General features: G+C 41.6%; 1 protein-coding gene across 1 annotated transcript in view; it reads left to right on the top strand.

Annotated features, from left to right (window-relative positions):
• Positions 1–13406, top strand: part of VEGFD (vascular endothelial growth factor D) — a 33087-nt gene extending 19681 nt beyond the window's left edge. The window contains exons 2-7 of the mRNA XM_032983884.2: positions 838–1048; positions 4567–4757; positions 7113–7261; positions 8562–8659; positions 11063–11258; positions 12749–13406. Coding sequence (XP_032839775.1) covers positions 838–1048; positions 4567–4757; positions 7113–7261; positions 8562–8659; positions 11063–11258; positions 12749–12875 — 972 coding nt within the window. The 3' untranslated portion in view covers positions 12876–13406. The remainder of the gene's footprint in view (positions 1–837; positions 1049–4566; positions 4758–7112; positions 7262–8561; positions 8660–11062; positions 11259–12748) is intronic.
• Positions 13407–16530: the final 3124 nt, after the last annotated feature.

The following is a 16530-nucleotide window of genomic DNA, read 5'->3' as shown; positions in this document are numbered from 1 at the left end:
AAACACAGATGTCAGAAAGCAGCAGCCAAATAAACCAGTATTGTTGTGGGGTGCTGTGCAATATTAAGTTTTTGTTAAACAGGTATTTTTTAAGTGAATAAAAACTTTAAACTGATGGGGTAGGTCTTTGTAGGGAGTGTTCTCCCGTGGAAGAAGAGAATAGTCACGTACATCATGCAGCTGGCAAATGCAATGACTGTGCTAACGCTGCTGCAGAGCCACAGTACAGAGGCTGGACTGGAGGCCACTTTGGCTGTCTTAGGCATGACCCAGATGCTAGTCAGGATGGGAAATGGCAGATGGATCCTGCACTTCGCAGCATGCTGAGTGCTGTGCTTGCCCGCCATGTGGATGGGCCCTCGGCCTTAGGGCAGCTTCCAGCTGTATCACCTGCCCCTGCAGTGGTGTCTCATGTCTGGCACCAGCGTTTTGGCACCCAAGGTGTCTTGCTGCAAAGGCACGTGGGTTGTGCTCACCAGCTGAACTCATTCAGGTTGTCTATAGGGCGACCTGGGATTCACGCTGGCGTGGCTGGCCAGATCAGGTACAGCAGCGACGCGGCCAGTACCTGCATTTGTCAAACAGATCTGAGGGCTGTGATGGAAAGGCTGAGGAACTGGGTATGTCCCCTGCCCAATTTATATGGGCACAAATCCTGCAGATCAATCTGGTGCTGAGCACTGTCAAAGCCCAGGACATCTCTGTGTGCTCCTGTTTTCCTGGGTACTCTCGGCTGTCCGCAGTAATGTTCTGCCTTTTTGAACAAGTGCTCCATTTTGCTGCACTGGGGACAGGCTGTAAAGGTACTGGCTTTTTGACTTCCCCCTTCCCTTCCAGAGGACATCTCTGTCAGCATTGGAGCGGTCAGAACAGCAGATCAGGAGAGCATCCAGCCTGGAAGAACTGCTTCGCATCACTCACTCTGAGGACTGGAAGCTGTGGAAATGCAGGCTAAAACTCAAGAGTCTGGCCAATTTAGACTCCCGCTCTGCATCACATCGCTCCACCAGATTTGCTGCTGCTTTCTATGATATCGATACATTGAAAGGTAGGTGCAGTTTTGCAGCTGAGTCTGGCATCAGCTTCAGGACCACTGATTCTTGTGCAGTAAAGTGTTAAGTACCAGGGGTTTCCTAGAAGACAGCCATATTGGAAACACAAGGCAGTCATGGAAAATGACTTTGTATGAAAAACTATCAGGCAACAGCCTGTGTACACCTCCTTTTTTTCTGTGGCCAAATCAGGCTTATTGTTCTCTGTACACTCTCCAAAGGGAAGATGTACTAAGTATGGATTTGTTAGCCCACAGAAAGGAGAGGAAGTCAATGTGCAAAGAATAGATCAGAATGACTGGTTGAGGGGCAGGCCAGTAGCATTGTGCTAAATCTCAGAATTTGCTTGCAGGCAGAAACAAATGAGCTTTACTGCAGGCATAGAAATCCCCTTTTTATTAGGTGTGCTCTGATATAAAGCACTACATCAGCAGCACTGTCTGGGTGGGAATTGCAGAGGAAGGAGATATTTCCCTAATCTCAAGATATTTGAGGAAGTCTCTCCAGAGAGAAGTAGATCTTGAAACAACCAACACCTGAATGCAGGCAATCACCATCTTTTCCCTCATCTGAAGCAGAAATGATATTGTTTCTCATAGGTGAGAGACTCAAGAGGCATATGTTAATAGATGTAAAAAAAAGGATCAATTACTACATACTTTGGTCTAGTATGGATATCCTGCAGCAAAGCTACACTGTAGCCTAACAAAGGACAGACCATGATATCCCTTTTTGTCCAGTCTTTACCCTGAAGCGATATGATCCTATCACTTTCCTTTTGGGAAATCAGGTATTGCTGATCTGTTCCAATACCACTTTGACAAAAACCACAGCCACATTTGCACACCATTACTCAACTAAATTATGGCTGATCAAAGGCCATGTCTGCAGAAATGCAGACATGAGTACCAGTCTGAAAAGGGTTTTCATATCACAAGCATGGTTTTAAACTTTTCACAGAAATTTTGTACAGCAAAAAAGCTAAATCTAATGCACTCTAGAACAATTAAGAGGGTTTTAATTAACAATAAACATTTTGTTTACATATCTTTACAAGTCTACACAGTACCATTAACAATCCATAGTTATCAGAAGTAGTACCCAATGTCAAATGATGTAATTATCTACTCACTGTTGCTCATTTAATGAGCACCAGCATTTCTGAAAAATTAAAATATTCCTTTTTATCAAAACAGCAAGACAACAGAGGATGCTATCAAGTACTACTGAGGCAGTGTGTATTGCAATGGACTTTTTCCAATGGCAGAATAATGTTACTGTTCAGGTAATAAGGTCAGATGACTACAGTCATATAGATGTAATTTTCTACTTGGAATTGCTGCTAGGATGCCTCCTACTTTCCCTTTAAAAGTCTAACTCTAGACACAGAGATGTCAGCTTTCTCATTCAAAGTCAAACCACTGAAATTTAAGTTAAAAAATGCCTATTGGGTCATCTTCTCCATTCTTCTGTCCAAGTGGAATTATCCCAGGACAGAAACTACTTTTGTTCTAGTATCTTAATATGTTCAAGGTACTAAAACTCCTTTTAAAAAAACCAAGCCTATAAACATGCATTTCTTTCCCACACCCTTTCCAGTCATTAAGCATTGACCTTTTTGCCAAGGGCATCTGTTTTGTTTTAATAAAGTGTTTTGATGAGAAGGTTGGATCAAGACTCCTCCTCGTTTCACTGCTAGACCATCTTCCAAGCACCTCAAACTTCAGCAGGGCGAATTCAGGACTTTGTTCCTCCTTTCTGGAGCTTTAACAATAAATTCACTGAAAGCTCGTGTCACCCCGTTTAACAACAGTTTCCTCCAAGCAGCTCAGCTCACCTAGGACTGCAGTGCTTTCAAGCTGGAGTCTGTATCAGCGACAAATTTCTCAGCAGCTGCTCTGTGTTTGCTCATAGAAAAGATTAGTGTGACCACAGTGCTTCTGAACAAAATGTGACACCCACTTCTTTGATTGTTCCTTCCTATAACAGCCCTTCTGCTAAAGAAGTGGTTAATAAAGTGAGGATGTGTGCGGTTGGAAAGGTCATCATCGCTTACACTCATTGAAGTGACATCTGAAGTGATTACATGCACATACCTTAATGAGTTTGGCAAACACTTTATTTTCTATATTAAGTCCTAGGATTAGATTACTGTTTTGATAGACTAACATCACTCTAGAAGATTCTATTGATTTTAGTAATTCTTTTCTTAACTGATGCTGTAAAATCAAAATTTGGACCCCAAGCTCTTAGTTCTTGTTCTTTTTGCATGACTGGAAAGTGGAGTGAATCAACCCTGGGGAAGGACTTTGCAGGAATAAACAAACTGATTTAAATATACACAGTCAGTTGAAGAAAGAGTTAAAAATAATAAAAGGAAAGTCATGTAGGAAAGAGAAAAGTAAATGCTCATCTGAAGACAAAATATAGCATATAGACTAACAGTATACCAGAATTATTATTTTTTTTTTCCAGAATAGCCCTTTAAATGTATACACTGTTTGCACAGTAATAGGAAGGTGGACTGCATTGGAAGAGAGAGCAATTTTCTTTATAGTACAGAAGTTGCTTTTGATCTTTCAGAAGCCTGCTGGAGGGGGGCAGACAGGAAAAATGTTTTTTGTAATTTTAAGAAGGACTTAAAGCATAAGCATTGATGACTCTTGAGTAATACCATAACTTGAATCAGGTAAACAAAACCCAAAGAAAGTAGGGCTGCCTTCTAACAAGAGTTGAGATAATATTATGTAAATGTCACTGTTTTCTCCCTCTGCTTCAGTCAGTTAATGCATTATTCCTTCCCACAGTCAGAATTTGACAGATCAGTCTGAACTAAATTACAAGTCTACAACAATTCAGCATTTGAAAGATGCCACAGTGTTTTGAATAGATAAATCACGCTTGAATTAATATTCCTGTTATTCAGACTTGAATCCCCTGATGGTACTGAGGTGTGAGAGTGTTTGTCTTGGATTTCATTAAGACATTTTGGAAACGGTGCTCGCTGGCTGACATCCAGTGGGAGTATTAATACCCTCTGACCAGAATCTGTTAATCATTAATGTGCTTTTGCAGTCAGGCCCAGCCTCTACTGAGTCTGTGGCAGGGTACAGGCAGAGAGGATAAAATGTCAATAAGGAGGTCTACTCTGAAGCAGAACAGGGTGTGGGCCAGCTTTGTCAGATAGACAATGTGGAACTAACTCTCATCTAGGGGAAATCAGTACAGCTCTACTTAACCCACTGGAATTAACAGAGATTCTGGTCATCTGCGTTTAAAGCTAAAGGCGGATAAAGGCAACGACCTCTCTGCCAGTGCAGCTGGTGTAAGTTACTGGGATAATTTTGCTCTCAGATTCTCTCTGGTCCTTAGATCGATCCAAGTAAGTGCAAATCGATCCAAGTAAGTGCAAATGGCCTGCCAGCATTTAATTTTTATTTATGTAATGCTTCTGCCTCACTAATCAGATGTTTAACTTTGCCATGATTGCTCATAAAACCGGTGTTTTCTCCAGTCATAGATGAGGAATGGCAAAAGACTCAATGTGTGCCAAGGGAAACCTGTGTGGAAGTTGCCAAAGAGCTGGGTACAACAACCAACAAATTTTTCAAGCCTCCCTGTGTGAATGTGTTCAGATGTGGAGGCTGCTGCAATGAGGAGAGTCTGAGCTGCATGAATACAAGTACAACTTACGTGTCAAAAACGGTAAATGAGGTTATTCATCTGCTTCCTTTTTACCCTGGCTCTACAAGAAGGGAGGGGAAGGAGGATGTTTGGTTTCTGAGATCCTGTTATGAAAGATCTGTCTGCACTGTCATAACAAACAAAAGAATTCATCTTTTATCCATGCGGAGTGAATGCAGGCATGTGCAATACCATTTTACATTCATGTTGCATTGTTAAAAATGTATATATATGTGTGGAGATGGAAAATCAGTCCCTGAGAAAGTGACTGCAGGCTCACGTGATGTAAAGATGTTTAATCCTTCTTTAATGTATTGTTACTTGGACCTGGGACCTCTCGAGAGTATTGGTTCATGGGAATCCTCTGCACCAAAGGATTAAGAGAGACTCCAGGAAATTTTGCTGTTTAAGTCCAAGCACTGCATTTTCAAAATTGCCATTGGTGCCAAAAAGGCTGGCTAATAATTTTGGATGTGCAGTTTTGTGAGCCTAAAAGGGAGACATTTTCAGCAGGAGAGACCAGATGCTCTCAATCTGAATGCCTCAGGATCTGAATGTCCCAATTCACAAGTCACTTTGGAAAAGAAAGGCTTAAACCAGTAGTCAATTACTGCTTATTTGCAACAGTCAACAAATACCTGAGCTTTATGACCAGTGCCAAAAAATGAGCATAAAGAGAGTAGCCAGAGAGCTTCTTTCTGTAGCCTCCCTCTAGTGTCTATGTACAGAGGTACATAGTGGGAGTACTTGCTCCAGTGGGTGACTGAGCAGAGCGCCAAGTTCAGTACTTTCAATCAGCCCTATGGATGAAACCATCTGTGTTCATACCTACAGAAGGAGCATGGGAGACCGGTCCTCCTTAATTAATCTTAACCTTGTGCATCCCTACTTATAGTTGATAATACCTTTTCACTATGAGTGTTATATTAAATTATACTTACAAAAAAGGCTTTTCTTTAAGTCAGAACAAAGATCAAGGGCAACTGTTTAAAAAAGAAAATTGAAGTCCTCATGGGGAGAGATCCAATTCACTTCCGTATTTGTTTCAGGTCTGTTGGAATGTAATTCCATGGTGTCCAGTTGTACTGGAATATAGTTCGAGTAAAATAAATCAGGGCTCATCCTTCTTGCGTCAGTGTTTGTTAATTGCTTTCATTCTACACCAGAAGGAGAAAGCTGTTATGAGCTGTTGGCCACACACAAAAGACATCTCATCAGCTCAGGGAGCTAGGTCAGGCTAAAAAGTCTTTATTTATTTATGTGTTCTTAGAGCAGCAGTTCATGAGTTCATTGAAAAACTGCAGTTTTGTGGAGTATAACATTCCTTTAGTATCCTCCAAAATAATCATTCCCTCAAAAGCCCCTAGCTAAGTTCCACCCCTGTATACACCACCATTAGTCCACATTTACTCCTCTAAAATGAACGGAATTACTCCCGTATCAGTGAGAGCAGTCTGTTGTTTTTTTTTTTTTTTTTTTTCCCTTGGTTTAAAATATCCACCGAAGGATATTCATGCTGCCTACAGTTAGACACTGTGACACCTAAATTGAATTGTCTAAGCAGTCCGGTTCAGGAATATTTCTCAGCCCCTGCATGTGGGTGCAGTATTAAGCCCAGGCATGCTGGCACATGAAGACATACCCTATGGGTTCCATGGGAAGGAAGCTGGCTTGGAGGGGGTGGGGGGGCAGAGGGGCTATAGGTCACTTCAACAGCTCCTACGTGTAGCTGCCCAAGGAACCAGGGCTTCCACAAGGCTACTCAGAGATCACCCTAAACAATCTGGACACACTGAAGGTAGGCTGCTTGGTTACTTAGGTTCCTGTTATAGTCAACGGAGAGATGTTTCCAGGATGATTCCCTGCAAGAATACAGATGAAGTGGAATGAGCTGTCCTCTATTTACTCCTGTTTCTTCCCTCTCTGAGGAGGCTGTAGGGGCTAAGTTAGGCCTCTAAAGATGCATGCTGTGATTATACCCTAGGACAGTTAAATAGATGTCTCCATAAGTGGTTGAGATTCACCTGATGACATAAATGATTACAAAGTTCCAAACACCTATATCTTTTCCATTTGGCCCCAGCAGCCAGAAGGGGCTTTTGAGTGTGTTTGCAAGTAATTTTGAATGGTCTTGGATGTTTAATAGCTGGTAAAACAACACTGTGATCACCATTTTGGCAACTTCCTACCACAGTGGGCATTGCTTGCTCTTCAAAACCCTCAGTGCCCATCTGCTCATTTATACCTATGGTAACTATCTCTAGAAAAGAGCAGGGGTGGGAAAATGGTGGCAAAGAATAAGAGATTTTGATTGAAAACTCCAAATATTAACTGTATAATGGAAACTGAAAAATAAATGTTATTTCTCTCACCTAGCTCTTTGAGATCTCGGTTCCCTTGACAAGTGTTCCTGAGCCTGTGCCAATCAAAATTGCCAATCACACAGGGTGTAAGTGTCTATCAAATACTCAGCGCCATCCATACTCCATCATACGAAGATCTGTCCAGTACCCAGAAGAAGATGGGTAAGTTCCTTCATTTATAAAATTCTATACTTGTTGTGTAGTCCAAATTATGAAAATTATTTGTTTCAATTTGTCATTATAATGGTCCAATCCCTTTCTGTTATCCCAATGTTTTTTTTTTCCAAATAACTTGATTATCACTTAGGGTTAAAAAGCTTCAACTAAACCTGGTGAATTATAAGTGAAGTGACACCAGAACCCAACAAACAGCAGGCTAGTTCAGCAGCATCTGGAGTCATGAAGAGATTTAGGTGCTTGAGTAGGGACTCAAAGTTCACATATTAGCACTATGTTTCACTGGAACTATTTGAGTATGTGCTCATAAACTTTTTCAACCTGACAGGAGCAACCCTGGTCATGTGTTATTTAGCCAGGGCAGACAGAGTGTTGTGCTCAGGCTAAAGCCCTCTGCCTTACTTCATAGTACGTTGGGTCAGAATCAATGTGAATCGTGGCTTTACACTTTCTGGTCTGGTCCTGGTTTGAATCTATCAGGCTCACTGGCTGGAGAAAAGTGATCTTACATCCAATGTATGGTATAAAGTAACTGTTGTCCTGCTGAGAGCAAGCCACACTAATTTAATAAAGACTCTAGAAACACAGATAGCTGGAGTGACTCATTGGAAGTGAGATCAGATGTCTCTGTCTAGCCCTGCATGTAGGCTTATCCCCATAACTGCCTTTCAGTTAGACACCTGGGCTGGGGGAGAGGTGGTATTTCAGCAAAGCCACTCCAGCCCTTACTCAGCCTGCTGGCCACTCTGAATCCTCTTCCTACACAAATACGGAAGAACCTCAACCTTCTTCCAATTTGTGAGCTCCCCTCCCAGAACCAAGCGCCTAAAAGTCAAACTGGCCCCTCTGACCCTGAAAACAGTCCACTCTGCATCCTTAAGCATGAGAAAATTTAAATTGGAGCTGCACTTTCTGGCAGCATGGCAAAATTGAATGCAGTTACGTGGCATGAATACAGTAAGACAAAGACTACCCCATGTGGGGTAGACCTGCGTTATGGAAAAGTGGAGCTGCGAAACTGTAGCTGTTTCCTAGGGATGTAATCTGAAATGCATGCTGTACCTGCTCCCTGCAGTTGCTGGGAGCCAGACAGCTCAGTCCTCTCTGCAAAAACATCCGGTCCCAAGGATTTCTGTCTGCAGCTGTAATGTACACAGATGCCGTACCTTCACGTAGTACAAGTGGCAGACCCAGCATACCAGCAGGCTCATTTTGCCAAATGACCACACTGATCCTCCTAGTTTTTTATTCCAAATTATTATCTTAGGGTTTTTTTGTCTTCTAGATGCCCCTTTACCAACAAACTTTGCCATAATGGATGGATCTGGGATAGTGACAAATGTGAATGTGTTGTAGATGTACAGCACACCAACAGACGAGAAGGTAAAGATGAAATTAAAAATGAACACTTTTGCTCACCATCTCCAGGCTGCTGGTGTTTCATTTTGGTTTTGTCTCATTCTTTCACTGAGTTATAGTTTTGATTCCACATCCCTAGACAGACTTGTCTTATCGTGTAGAAACTCACCTAAAAATAAACATTTGTATGTGCTTATGCCCATCTCATGCTTTTCTTGCTTGGACATTTTACTTCCTCTGTATTAGCAACCTGAATAGTAAATAGGAAAGTATTAAAAAGAGTTAGTGAAGTAGACAGCCTGGATAAATTTTTATTTTACATGGGCCTTAAATTGTACAATGGGCATTAAGGGAAATCTTTTTAACTGTAGAAAAAATATATGCCCTGGAATATATTGTATGGGGAAGGTGCTGAATCTTTATTGTGAGAGATTCTTAAGAACAGACTTAATCAGGAATAAGGCAGGCAAAATCAGTTCTGTCTATCAGCTGTAGTCAATGCAAAAGATTATATGACCTTTCAAAGTGATTGACTACTTTTTTAAAGATAATAAGGCTTTTAGGAAGCTTTCAAACTCAGATATGCAATGCATACTCAGAAGTATGCATGTATACCCCTTCAGGTCTGTGGAAGGAAATGGAAGAGGGTAAGATTCATAGAAGTGTACACTACTTCCCTTCTCCCTCTGATTTTCCTGGAAAACTTTAATGTGTCAAAATTTTGCAGGAAATATTCTGGGGGGTAACTGTGTAAGTCTAAAGATACTAGCAGTAAACATTAAAAGAAGTTAAAATTTCTCCAAGCCCTATATAAGGTTTTTTAAAAATTGTTTTCCTCAGGAAATTGTACTAGTCAAAATAAAATTTTCATAGCACTAGAGCGGATGGATACAGAAGGAAGCCCTGCCTTTGTGGTTTAACCTATGTGAAGCAAGCAAAAGAACAAACCATCCAAGGCAACAATAAAAGCAAGCTGGCAAGCAATTCATAGACTAGCAAGCTAAAATAAAACTAAATAACCACATAAACTGGGCTGTTGATTACAATCTCCTAATGTGAATGAGCAAGAGATCAGTTGCATACTGGTTTCTGCAGGATCTGTTCTCACTCCGGATCAGATAATCTGACCATCAGGTTAGGTAGTTAGGCTCAAGTTACACTTTTCACCCAAGAAAGGATTAGTACTCTATATTCCAAAGTCCAAAGGACCATGAATAGCCAGTCCTCTTAACTCTTAGCCTTTTGTAAGGTCAGTTTTGAGCATTAAAAATTGTGGCTTTTTTGAATTATAGCTTTTGTTGACATAGAGTCATTATTTCCTCAGATAAAATATCGTTCTCCAAAGTACATTGTGTTTGGCAGTGGCTGAGACAAAATAACTTAAAATCTGTCTTTGAGGTTGAAACAAAGTGAGACTGAAACAGTCTACACCACTTCACACATGCCAAGCCTTATCACCCCAAGGAAGAAGTTTGTCTTCCAAGAATTTCGGGCAGATTCCTTCCTCTCTTCCAATAGGACTTGGGTTTTATTCTGTCTGGATATTGGTTTTCCAGCATTAAGTAAATAATGAAGGCTTCTTTCAAGTAAAATGCAAGCCTTCTCTGGCCACTGAGATCAGAGCTGAGGCTGCAGAGGTCATGGATGCAGGTTACATTCCACATTCCATAGGTTAAATCGAAGAGCTAATTGTAAAACTACAGGAAATTACCTTCCCAATGACACATTATATGCCATGACCTTTAACTGGGGATGTGCTGCTAGCATTTCAATAAAGCTTTCACAAAATGTGTTCCCTTTTTGCTAGGATTAGCCTCATACTATACTCCAGATGTGAATTTTGAGGGAGGATAGATGAGGTATCAGGCAGTGCATTCACTTGGCTGGGGTTTTGTTTCTGAAGCAAAGTGTTTTCTTCTTTCTTTAACTGACAAGTGTTCATATGCACCTTATCAAAGCACTAGACCAGCTCACACCTTACTAGACTCAGTATTACTTTTGCAAACATTTCTAAAGTTTATGGATAATGAAGTACATTGAGTAGTGAGTGTGATAGTTTGCACGAATATGCATTTTTGTCACAGGTATAGACTAAATCCTTTTTGAATTTTTCTTTTTAAAACCTGCTGTCCAGTAAAGATTTGTGCATTCCAAAACCTAACACTAGACTCTTTTAATATACAACCTCAAAATAAAGTCTTTTTACGCAGGGTTCAACCCACAAGAAATAGCAGTATTAGAGTAAGTGAAATAAGCAGACCAATCCTCTCAAGTCCTTTTCTGCACTGTAAGTTACAACCGGAATTCTGAAGATTAGAATCTAGTACATGTGTGAGCCCTAGTGATTGCAAAGAAAGACTTAGGCTCTTCAAAAGCAGGATTCAGACATGTAAAGCTCACCACTAAAAGTTATATGTGCCATTGCAGGACTCCCTCCTCTTGCTGAGCTGGCTATGTGTGGACAACATATGGAATTCGATGAAGAAAATTGTGAATGCATCTGTAGACAGAAGTGTCCCACAGATTTCTTTCAAAGTAAAGAGAACTGCAGCTGCTATTTGTGTAGGGAGAGCCAGGAGAGCTGTGCTCTAAAACACAAGATATTTCATGCTGAAACCTGCAGGTAAGTGTTCCTTGTCATTTAGTGTCTACGCTGCAAGATCTGAATTAGCTTGTGTAGATGCTGGAGATGCAAGGGCTGAAATAGCTAGGAGGTCCACCTGGGATAAAATAACTTGCTGCAGTTAGGGAGATAATAATAGTAGACGTGATATTTACAATACTAGCTTCATAGAAGGAGTCTAAGGTTAATTTAATTAACATGCTATAAAGAAATCTGGACAAAGATGCTATTCAACTACCAATATTTATTACTTTTTTTTTTTTTTCATAATCTTAAGAGAATGATGGATAAAACTGTGCTACAACTGAAATTACTTTCTGTGACACAGAAGATTTACAGTGAGATACTGAGTCTTGTATTTGTAGGGAGGAATACACATCCCATGTTTTCTGTCACAGCTGAATGCAGGCTCATGGATGTCTAGTGACAAAAGCTCCCTAAGTTGGCACCTACACCATACAGCTCATTCCTTATTCAGTTTGTCCTCAAAGGAAGTAATTTTCTAGAGCTAATGCAATTTTGTACACATACAAAGCCACTCAATCAGCTTTGATTCCACCGAGAAGCAGGAAAATTGTTCTGGGTCTGTTATACTCAATGCATTTCCCTAATCCATTTGTGTAACTAGTTTTGAGGTTTCTTTGCTAAAACTTACATAGAAAATGCCCTCTTAAGATACCCATTTTCATGGATTTTAAAATTTTCTCAGAAACCTTTGGTGCCATGTAGAGACCCAGGAGCACGCAGTATCTCAGTTTGAAAATTTATGTAAAGACAGTCAGCATCCAGTTTCCCTGGGTGCTGTAGCAGAGCTGCAGTTCACTGAACAGTCATCCACAGGGTCCATTCTCACAGGCTTCATATGTTCATTCATGAAGAGGAATCTGTGGGAGAAGTAACCTTTGCATCTTTAGGTTCAGCTTTGAAAATATGGACAAGCACAAAATAGTTGGCAACAAGTATAAAAACAGCTAAAAGAATCACCAGAGCTGAAAGTGAGCATCTGAGAAAGTCTTGGCCATCTGTGTGTTTCAGACAGGTGGGAGGGCATCAATGCAATCATTTGTTTACAGGAGTTTGGCTTCTAAAAATTACTATAATCTGGACATGGGATTTTTATGCCAGATATTTATGACCAGTATTCCCGATGGACCAAAGCTGAAGTGTCAGGTGAGCTAAGGTACTTCACAGAATTTGAGGGCAGCACTATCCAGTGCTGACACTCCAGACTTCACTGCTCTCAAGAAATGAAAGCATTACTTAGGCCATGACTGTGGACAAATGGACAACAGCAAGACATGTTGCTGTAGACAAGAACTGTCAGGCAGCAAAGTCTTGTCTCCCTGTCTTGTAGGGTGTCAACACTTCTCCAAACATTGCCTAGAGATCATTTTAGTGTTCAGTGATGAAAAAGCTGAGGAAGGTGACAGTGAAGAACTATCATACTACAATGCTTCTCTCTTTTTGCTTTTGTCTCCTTTATCAAACAGCTGTGAGGACAGATGTCCATCACAACCCAGAACTTGCCCAACTGTAAAACCAATATGTTCCAGGCATTGTCGTTGTCCGAAGGAGAAGAGAGGTTCTCATGGGTCCCAAAGCAAAGAAACTCCTTGACTGAGCTTCCCCTATTCTCCGAAAATCCACTGCTTTGCAAAGTAGCTGTCACTGACTTTCAGAACATAGTAAACATGAACATCTTCCACACTGATAGCAGAAGAATGAATCCAGTCTGCATTTATTTATTAGAGTAATTACTAACTACAGGTGAATCCTCTGGGACATTGATAATTGTTCTCTAAGAGGTAACAACAACCAGTGAATTGCTGGCTGCATGGAAGAACGAAAGGTCCAGTTCAATGTTATGGAAGATAAAGCTGGTGTATTGGTAATAGAGTCACAGCCACCAGCCAGACTTTTGGAAATCGAGATTAGACAATCTTAGCCTCTGAATCCTTAGCTAATGCAGCTCCTGGGTGAAACCTTCTTCAGAAATTCAGTGTACAGGATTTGGCTTCTAATAGGTTCAGCACTGAGTTATTTGATCTACTGTTCAGCTTTGATTATCATTTTGAGTTTATTGTACAACTACTGTCAGATGTGCCATATTTAAGTGTATATAAGAAAATAAATACATCAGTTATTCGAGTGGTTTTGATTTTTCTCTGTTATTTTAAAACTCTGCCCAACAAAAAGAAAATAAGCAAAACCCCAAAGCCATCTGAAGTACAGTCTTCTTATGTTTGTCCCACTGGGACTGGCTTTTGCCCAAACCTGGGTCGAAACAAGGTCATTTGATCCAAGTTTCAGTAAAGAAGAATCATTTTTCCCACGTCTGCCCGACAGTGAGTGTGATTTATTTATTTGTTCCTGGTGTAGTGTGTTAATCTCCCTAAGGGGATAACAGCCACACTAGTAGTAACTCTTTAGTGATTTTTGGAAAGACATGGTTCACTAAAAGATGGTTTTCCTTTTAGATGACCATGCTATGAAAATACATCCTTTGCACTGAAATTCCTTTCACCAGTATGTGGCCTGTGTAACAGTGTTTTAACCAAATCAAGTCCAAGGACAGCATTATTTTCTGAGCCACTGAAGTCTGGACTGAGCCAGTCCAGAGAAAATATTGTGAGCAACAATCCTGAACTGGAAGTGATAGTCTTGATGATTGAATATTTTTTTCCCCTTTGCTGAATTCTCCAATTCGATACTGCACTGCGAATGAAGCGAATCAAACAAATGAAACAACTGCTACAGAGGATGAAAACTTGACACAGCACAGGGAATAGAAAATGGCTTTTTGATGTGCATCTGAGATTTTTTTATAGGGAAAAAGATTGCTTTAAAATAACATTTGAGCCAAATCCTGTAAGATTGATTGAATTGTAGGACAAAGCACCAAAGAATTTAACATGTCTTTTGCCTGAGTAAGGTATTTAGAACTCGACCCTGGACAACCGCCCTGAGCAATTCCTAAACTGCCTGTGATCTAGGTCTGTGCAAACATACCAGCAGACTGTTTTTGCTTTCCATGCTGGGAATTGCTGGGATCCCCTGACCAAGCAACACAGGCTGACCTGTGAGAGTACTGGGTGGAGCCCCTGCAGCAGGGTTACCTAATGGTCTGCACTGGGCTTGCCTGCTGAGGGTCTTCCTCCGGAGCGAAAGCCACATGCGACCGGCACACACTCTGCATGGAAAAGAATGCAAACATGACCCCAGTGTAAAACCAGGTGAACCAGCTCGGCAGCAGAAGCACACCCTTCCATTTCCCTCGCTCCTCCAAGAGGCTCTAAATTCAGACATGTGTAACTGGTGGGTGAAGTCCCTGAGCTATACGAGGGTCCACAAAAGGAATGAACTTGCCCCATCACTTCTCAGCTAGCTCAGTTGGGGGCACCCCGACCTCGTGTTTGGATTGCCAATAGGCTGCACCATTAGCCCATTCCTCAGAAAGCCAGGCACCTGCAGAGGCAAACCAGAAGCTTCACTGGTAGCAGCAGAGGCATATGGAGTAAAAATACACCTTTGTGAGAAGCTACAAAACAGTATTAGTACAGCTAGATTCTGTGGAAAGAGTTTAATCTTTTGCAGTTTCTTAAATTGAAGTTTAGCAATTGGAACCCTGTACTAATTATGTCTGAGTCTCGTCAATGTTGAACTGTAGAGGCTTCCTCAGTTTTCTGTCCTGGCCAGTGAATATATTAACTTTATTTTACAAACCAGAACTGCTCTGAGCTGAGAGAAAAATAAGTCTTCTTCAACTCCAGAAGGCTCTTAGATAAATCAGTCACTGAGGGGCTGAAAACCATGGTCAAAAGCTTTTCTCACTGAGGCAGAGAGGGATTTCAACATCACGCACCTAAGGCCCAGGAGAGTGCAATAGCCATTAGGACACCCAGGCTAGAAAGACCATTGCTGACCATGCTCAGAGGTTTTCACACCTTCCTAGACCACTGAAAAATAGACTTGTGTCTGGAGGTCTAACTCAGGACTGAAGATCCCAATGGGAAGGAGAGAGATGTTGCCATGTCCACAGGCTTCTTTTGGCCTAAACTTCTCGGTGAATTTAACCCTTAATCTCAAAAAATGTTGTGCTTAACTCTTGCGGATCACTTTGTTAAATGCTTAGGCAAATATTTTTGATTAGAAACATGCTCAGACAACACAGAATGTGTGATCATCAAAAGCACACCTGAAGGTCAACATAAAATTCAGTGTTATTTTCACATTTAATCACCTACAGGTTCTTTTACCTGTAAAGGATTTCCGTATTCCAGCAGTGATGTGCCAGAAAGCTTGTGGATTCAGAACAGGTTTTAGGCTTACTGTGAATGTGGAAAAGGAAACCGCCTGTGGTGGCATTCACTAACAAGAGTGACCTAAGCAGCCAGCAAACTTAAATAGTTATCTAGTTTATAACTTTCATACTCCTTAGAGATCCTTAGGCCTAATATCCAGAAGCCTTATCAATGTACTTTGAGCTTCAAATAGGATTGTGAACACGAAGTTGAAACTCACACTCAAGCCTTTGCAGGGTAACATATTTGAGGTGCATGTGTGTGCGTGCACACGTGTGAATACGTGCACACTAGCCTCACCCTCAGCTCTTTCCCTCCTGGTGCAACGCAGGACCTCACACAACTTCTCTCTCTGTTAACCCATTAACCCGTCACCCAGCTGCCTCTGGCCCTCCAGGTCACAAAACGAGGTGGAGGTGAGCACCCACCCTGTGCCAGGGCTGGCAGGGGACGGGGATGCCTTGGTACCCCGGGATGCCACAGACACCAGGGCAGCGCTGCAGCCTTCCCCTGCAACTCAGTGTGGCAGGTGCACCCGCCCGATGAAAATGTGGCTCCCTGGCTGTTGAACTTTTCTTGTGCCCTTGTTTTCAGGGTTTTACAGTAGCTGGGGACTTTGGCCAATAGGGGCTGATATTGACCACAGGTCAGATTCAGCTTGGGTATAAATGGAGTCTCTGGGGGAGCCAGCTTGAGCTAGTCCCGCCCGGAGCAGCGTGCTGCAGGTAAGGAGTCTCCCTTTGGGTTGGGACGCCGCCCAAGGAGACTCCTTGGGGTTCCTATGGGTTGGGACGCTGCCCTGAGATGTTCCTCGAGCTTGAGAGTCCTCACCTTTTATTAGGAGAGTGATTGAGCATTTTGGGTTGTTGTTACACCCCTGGTTGGTGATTTGGGTTGTTGTTAAACCTCAGAAATTTGTGTGGTGATAGTTTGTTCTCCTCTCACGGACATTTTGGACCTGTTGTTTGTAT

Source organism: Tyto alba, unplaced genomic scaffold (genome assembly GCF_018691265.1).
Source record: "Tyto alba isolate M040663 unplaced genomic scaffold, T.alba_DEE_v4.0 Super-Scaffold_14, whole genome shotgun sequence".
NCBI classification, from domain to species: Eukaryota; Metazoa; Chordata; class Aves; order Strigiformes; family Tytonidae; genus Tyto; species Tyto alba.
Note: the sequence above shows the minus strand (reverse complement) of the source record. Positions and strands in the feature narration are given on the sequence as shown.